Genomic DNA, 7,023 nt, shown 5'->3' with positions numbered 1-7,023 from the left:
AAAGTTTTTCGAAAGAAATGCGTGCGTTTGATGAATGTAGTTATTTAAAATATAGTAGTATGCAATATCAACTAAGTTAGATGAACCAATTACTGTGACATATTTTAGAGACATTGCGACTTCCTTGCTCTAGAATTTTGAGGGTCCTCCTCAAAATTCTGTCCCAGTTTAAAAGCAATTCTTTGATTGTTCCGCGTATGACAAAATTGGCTGGACTTGCTTTAGAGTTTTGAGGGTCCTCCTCAAAATTGTGTCCCAGTTTCTGACCATGGCAAAAATGAAGATTTTATTGAGATGTGACCGTACCCACATGGCTGCCTACGTATCCCCTCTTAAACGGGAATCAGGTCGAGCGTAGTTCAGTTATATCAGATGAAGAAATGTAAACAATCTAAACATAGTATCTCTTGACTGCGTCTGAGTTGATAGGTTTTGACCAAACTTCTCCGTCCATCTCTGTGAGTATGAGCGCTCCTCCTGTTAGTACTCTATGAACCATGTAGGGCCCTTGCCAATTGGGTAAAAATTTACCTTTGGCTTCATCTTGATGCGGGAAGATCCGCTTCAGCACCAGCTGCCCTAGCGTGAATTGTCTAGGCCCGCCCCTTTTGTTGAAAGCTTTAGATATTCTATTCTGGTAAACTTGACCATGACATACCGCATTCATTCATTTCCCATCAATGAGAGCCATTTATTCATAGCGACTTTGTATCCATTCTGCATCACTGAGGTCAGCCTCTTGTATGATTCTCAAAGAAGAAATTTCTACTTCGGCGGGAATGACGACTTCAGTGCCATAGACCAGCAAATATGGAAATGCCCCAGTTGATGTGAGAACCGTGGTACGATATCCAGGTAGGGAAAACGGTAAATTCTCATGCCATTGTTTGTGATTATCTACCATCTTCCTTAATATCTTCTTGATGTTCTTATTGGCGGCTTCCACAGCTCCATTCATTTGTGGCCTGTATGCTGTGGAATTCTTATGCTTGATCTTGAAGGTTTCATACATGGATTTCATTAAATCACTGTTAAGGTTGGGCGTTGTTGGTGATGATTGACTCCGGTGCCCCGAATCGACAGACAATACGATCCCTAACGAAATCTGCGACGACCTTTTTAGTTATATCCTTGTAAGATGCGGCTTCAACCCATTTTGTGAAATAGTCTATGGCCACTAGAATGAACCTGTGCCCATTTGAAGCGACGAGTTCGATTGGAGTGTTGACATCCATTCCCCAAGCGGAGAAAGGCCAAGGTGCACTTGTTGCATTGAGTTCATTGGGTGGCACTCGTATCATATCTGCATGTACTTGGCATTGATGGCACTTTTGGACATACCTGATATGGTCCGTTTCCATAGTCATCCAGAAATATCCTGCTCTTAATATCTTCTTGGCTAAAACAAAGCCATTCATGTGTGGTCCGCAAGTTCTGGCATGTATCTCTTCGAGCAATTTGGATGCTTCCTTGGCGTCGACACACCGTAATAATCCTAGATCTGGAGTCCTTCTACACAGAATTCCTCCACTTTGGAAGAAATGGTTGGACAATCTTAGGAGTGTGCGTTTCTGAGTATGATTTGCGTGCTCCGGGTGCTCTCCTTTTGCCAAGTATTCTTTGATATCATGGAACCACGGATTCCCATCAGTTTCTTCTTCAACATGAGCACAAGAAGATGGTTGATTATGGATCCCTACTGGAATAGGATCGATGAAATTCTTGTCTGGGTGTTGTATCATGGAATATAGAGTGGCCAATGCATCTGCGAACTCATTCTGGATTCTCGGAACATGTTTGAACTCTCTTTTTGTGAATCTTTTCATCAACTCTTGTACGTAGTAGAAATATGGCAATATTTTGGTATTCTTTGTAGCCCATTCTCCTAGAACCTGATGTACCATAAAGTCTGAATCTCCAATTACCAGCAATTCCTGAACGTTCATGTCAATGGCTAAATTGAGCCCCAAGATGCAGGCCTCATATTCTGCCATATTGTTGGTACATGGAAACCTGAGCTTTGCAGATACTGGATAGTGTTGATCTGCTTCTGACACTAAAACTGCTCTAATACCTACTCCTTTGAAGTTTGCATCTCCATCGAAGAACATTCTCCAATAGGTTTCGGTGATATCTTCTCCTACGAATGATACATCTTCATCGGGAAAATACGTTTTCAGTGGTTCGTATTCTCTACCCACATGATTTTCTACCAGATGATCTGCCAACGCTTTCCCCTTGACCGCCTTTTGAGTTACATAGATGATGTCGAACTCACTCAGTAGTATCTGCCATTTAGCCAACTTTCACGTAGGCATGGGTTTCTAGAAGATGTATTTTAACGGATCCATTCTTGATATGAGATATGTGGTGTAGGCACAGAAGTAGTGCCTCAACTTCTGAGCTATCCACGTCAAAGCACAACAGGTTTACTCCAGCAAAGAATATCATGCTTCGTAGGGTGTGAACTTCTTACTTAGATAGTATATGGCCTGTTCCTTTCTTCCCGTCTCGTCGTGTTGTCCCAAGACACATCCGAAAGCCCCATCCAGTACAGATAAATAGAGTAGCAGAGGTCACCCAGGTTCCGGTGGGACTAGAATAGGTGGTTTGGATAAATATTCCTTGATCTTGTCAAAGGCTTTCTGGCATTCTTCAGTCCAACTTATTGCAACGTCTTTCTTTAACATTTTGAAAATCAGTTCACAGATCACAGTTGATTGTGCTCTGATACGGCTGATGTAATTGAGACACCCAAGAAACCTATCACATCTTTCTTGTTGTTTGGAGGTGGCAAATCTTGGATAGCCTTGACCTTTGACGGGTCTAGCTCAATTCCTCGGCGGCTGACGATGAACCCTAACAACTTTCTAGTAGGGACTCCGAAGGCACATTTTGCGGGATTTAGTTTCAAGTTGTATCTTCCAAGTCGATCAAAGAATTTCCTCAAATTTGCTATATGATCTATGCTTCTCTTGGATTTGATGATGACGTCATCCACGCACACCTCTATCTCCTTGTGTTTCATGTCGTGAAAAATGATTGTCATGGCCCTCATAAAGGTAGCTCCAGCATTCTTTAGGCCAAACGACATAATTTTGTAACAATATACTCCCCATGGTGTAACAAAGGCTGTCTTTTCGGCATCTTCTTCATCCATCCAGATCTGATGATATCCCGCGAAGCAATCCATAAAGGATTGGAGTTCATGCTTGGCACATTTGTCAATCAGTATGTGTATATTGGGCAAAGGGAAATCATCTTTGGGACTTGCTTTGTTTAAATCCCGATAGTCGACACACACTCTGACTTTCCCATCTTTCTTTGGAACTGACTCAATGTTAGCCAACCAGGTCGGATATTCAACCACTCTGAGAACCTTGGTTTTGATCTGCTTGGTGACTTCCTCCTTTATTTTCAGACTCATATCTGGTTTGAAATTTTTGAGCTTCTGCTTTATAGGTGGACACATAGGGTTGGTAGGTAGTTTATGAGCCACTATGGACGTGCTCAAACCGGTCATATCATCATAGGACCATGCAAAAATATCCTCATACTCATTCAAGAACTGGACTTACTCTTCCTTCTCTGACAGTGATAGGTGAATGCTTACACGCGTTTCCTTGACTGTTTTAGAGTCTCCCAAATTAACTGTTTCGGTCTCATCCAAATTGGACTTAGGCTTGTTTTCAAAGTTTTCCACTTCTCTGACAATTTCCTCGGGTATTATATCCTCTTCCAGATCCTCTGAATCACTATCCTTATGTTGCGTTGTCTCATTACATGTCACAGTCGTATGTTCATCTGGATAGGTAATAATAATGCTGTAGAGAAAAAATGTAAAGAATAATAATAAATACTAAAAATAACAATGCATTAAATAAATCTTGAAAACGTCAAACAAGTACAGCTCGATGACTTGAGCAATTATTTCAAAACAAAATACGTTTAAAAATAAAATACTAAAAATGTCTTAAATGCCCATAAAATTGTTTTCAAAAATAAATGATGCTAATTTCCAGGCTACCCAGGAACTCGACGGGCCCTTGATGGTGCAGCAGTCTAATTCTTGAGAACAACTCCCTTCTCCACGGTCTGAATAATAAGGCCTACCTCCTCCCCCTCCTCCTCCTCAACTATCGCACTGCAATCCATGTCTTCATCATCCAAAAATAGATTCCTTATGCCAGCTAGAACTTCATCTTTTTCGGATTCCCACATTATGTCAGCTTGATGAAATGACTGGCTCAAATGTGGTACTGATTGCTCTAGAGGGTAATAAGGGCCACGCCATGGCGGCGACCAATTCTGATACTCGTGCCAGATGTATTCATACCCAAGCCTAAAAGTTGTGCCGTGATGCTTTAGCTGTATCGATTTGGTGATCCCCTAGAGATTCTTACCGAGACCCTTGCCAGGTTCATACCATGTCCATGTTAATATGCCTTCTATCTTACTGCTCCAGCATTTGTCCTTTTCAATTGCGTTGACGCACTCGATGCGATGGTATGTTTCTCCACCCAACTTCCTTCTATTCTCTATGACCAGAATAGTTTGATTGGTGTAAATGGGATTACTTCCGTCCCCATGGATGATCACTTCCTGATGGTTCCACTCAAACTTCACGACCTGATGTAGAGGAGAGGCTACGGCCCCAGCGACATGTATCCAAGGTCGTCCCAATAATAGATTGTAGGTAGCAGATATGTCCAACACTTGAAACTCAACATCAAACCAGGTTAGGCCCATCTGTAGGCTGAGATTGGTCTCCCCAATTGTGGCCCTTTGAGACCCATCAAATGCTTTCACATTCATACTTTCTACTCGTATCTCGTACATGCCTTTACCCAATCTTTTCAGAGTAGTTAGTGGACATATGTTGAGACTCGAACCCCCATCTATCAGGACTCTGACAATGAACTTGTCCTCAAACTACACTGTGATATGCAGTGCCCTGTTATGACTTAGTCCTTCTGGTGGCAGCTCGTCTTCATGAAAAGTGATCTTATGGCTTTCCAACACTTGCCTACCATGTTGGCCATCTCTCCACTGGTGATGTTGTTGGGTACATAGACTTCATTCAACACCTTCATCAGGGCATTCCTATGTGCCTCAGAGTTTTGTAGCAGTGATAAAATGGATATTTGAGCAGGAGTTTTGTTCAGATGATCAACCACAGAATACTCTCTTGCCTGCACCTTTCTCTAAAGATCATCTGGGCCAGTCTCAATGACAGGCGGTTTAGAGGCGGCTTCTTTGCTTGTTCCTCCCAAATTGTCGGGTGTATAAATCCTACCAGTTCTGGTCATGCCTTGCGCTGCGCACCTATTTCTTCCATTTTTGCCTTTCCTTTCCTTCTTGCTTCTGCAACATAATCCCATGGTATAACATTAGACTTATAAGATGGCGTATGTGCTACCACCACGGTGATGGGTGTTGTTACTTCAACCTCAAACAGAGTTGGTGCAACTACCTCAACTTCAATTGGTGCCTGAGTCTATACCATGATAGGTGTGAGAGTGACTGGAGATGTTTCAGAATTATCCCCTTCTCGAATGAGTCCAATTGACCCCTCTGAGTCCCATTCTTTATCGGTCTTTATCACATTTACCCCTCCACCCCTGTGATTTGGGAGACGATTGTTACGGACATTGGGTGTAGCCTCCTTTGCCTGTATGAATTTGATGTCAATTAATTTCTGAATCTTATCCTTCAAAGTACGACACTCATCAATAGTATGACCTTTCATGCCTGAGTGATAGGAACATGTATTATTTGGGTTAATCCACTGGGAAGAGTTTTCCATAGCAACAACGGGAATGAGAGTGATATAACCGGCAACCTTCAGTCTCTCGTACAACTGGTCTATAGGTTCAGCAATTGGGGTGTATTGTCTGGGTGGTCTGCGATCGAAACTAGGTCTAGGTTTTTGGTAGTTTTGGCGGGCTAGTGGTGAGTGGTAGTATGCTAGTTGGGTGTTATAGGTATGGTAAGTGGCGGTAGGTCGTTGGTAGCTGGGAGGTGAAGGCTGATATGTGGGTGGAGGTGTTTGGTATGTAAGAGGAGACTTTGGACCTTGGGCTACCATCACCGCACCTACTTCTTTCTTCTTGGAGATACCTCTTGACTGTAAGGCTTTATTTGTGGCTTGGAGTGCTTCAACATTTGTCACCATTCCACTTTTGATTCCATCTTCTATTCTTTCTCCCAATTTGATTATGTCAGAAAATTTATGGTTTTCAATAACCATCAGTCTTTCGTAGTATTGCGGATCTTGAGCTCTGACAAAGAACTTATTCATCTGTTCTTATTCTAGTGCTGGCCTTACTTTTGTAGCTTCATACCTCCACCGAGTAGCATACTCGTGGAAAGTTTCCGTTGGCCTCTTCTTGAGATTCTGAATATAGAAAATGTCTGGTGCATTTTCTATGTTAAACCTGAACCGATCTATGAAATCTGATGCCATGCTCACCAAATTAACCCATTTCTTTGGGTTCTGACTGATGTACCAAGACAGGTCTTCTCCAGTGAGGCTCCTCATGAACAGCTTCATGCGGATTCTTTCATCCCTGCCAACTCCTACAAGCTTGTCACAATATGTTCTCAAGTGCACCTTCGGATCACCAGTTCCATCGAACATTTAGAACTTGGGAGGTTTGTAACCCTCTGGAAGTTCTACATCTGCTTGAGTACACAAATCTTCATAATTCAAACCCTCAATGCATTTTCCCCTTTCGATACTTTGAACTCTGCCAGTAAGTTTCTTGAGTTCCCCCACCATGTTCTTGATGAGCAGGTCCTTCTCGACGGATTCGGGTATGTATAGGGTCTGTTGTGGGTGTGGGGTAAGGTTTTCATATATATGGGATTACTTTGGTGGACTCTGGGAATCTAGGTGTAATGGTGGTCATTGGTTGAGTTTTGCTGGTCAGGAGTAGGCTGTGGTGCATTCTGAGGGGTGTGGTATGTGGTTGTTTGTGGGTATTGAGTTTGGTGGTAATGGTGTTGTTGAGGAGTAGGTAT

The 7,023-nt window shown here is 42.5% G+C and overlaps 1 protein-coding gene across 1 annotated transcript; it reads right to left on the bottom strand.

Moving 5' to 3' along the window:
- Positions 1 to 691: 691 nt before the first annotated feature.
- Positions 692 to 6,301, bottom strand: LOC138904611 (uncharacterized). Its single transcript, XM_070193116.1, has 5 exons — positions 6,121 to 6,301; positions 5,612 to 5,751; positions 5,312 to 5,497; positions 1,611 to 2,288; positions 692 to 994 (listed from the first exon to the last, which is right to left on the bottom strand). Exons 1-5 carry the CDS (start codon positions 6,299 to 6,301, stop codon positions 692 to 694), a joined length of 1,488 nt encoding a protein of 495 aa, XP_070049217.1.
- Positions 6,302 to 7,023: the final 722 nt, after the last annotated feature.

This window comes from Nicotiana tomentosiformis, chromosome 2 (assembly GCF_000390325.3).
Source record: "Nicotiana tomentosiformis chromosome 2, ASM39032v3, whole genome shotgun sequence".
NCBI classification, from domain to species: domain Eukaryota; kingdom Viridiplantae; phylum Streptophyta; class Magnoliopsida; order Solanales; family Solanaceae; genus Nicotiana; species Nicotiana tomentosiformis.
This window is presented reverse-complemented; position numbering and strand designations above follow the sequence as displayed.

Excerpts from the sequence above, each read along its gene's own strand:
- LOC138904611 (XM_070193116.1), bottom strand. The coding sequence starts at position 6,301 with ATGAATAAGTTCTTTGTCAGAGCTCAAGATCCGCAATACTACGAAAGA. Across the intron at positions 2,289-5,311 it reads AAATAGGTGCGCAGCGCAAG|ATACTACTGAGTGAGTTCGA; the intron begins GCATGACCAGAA and ends GCTAAATGGCAG. Across the intron at positions 995-1,610 it reads ATGATATCAAAGAATACTTG|ATCAAGCATAAGAATTCCAC; the intron begins GCAAAAGGAGAG and ends GAAACCTTCAAG.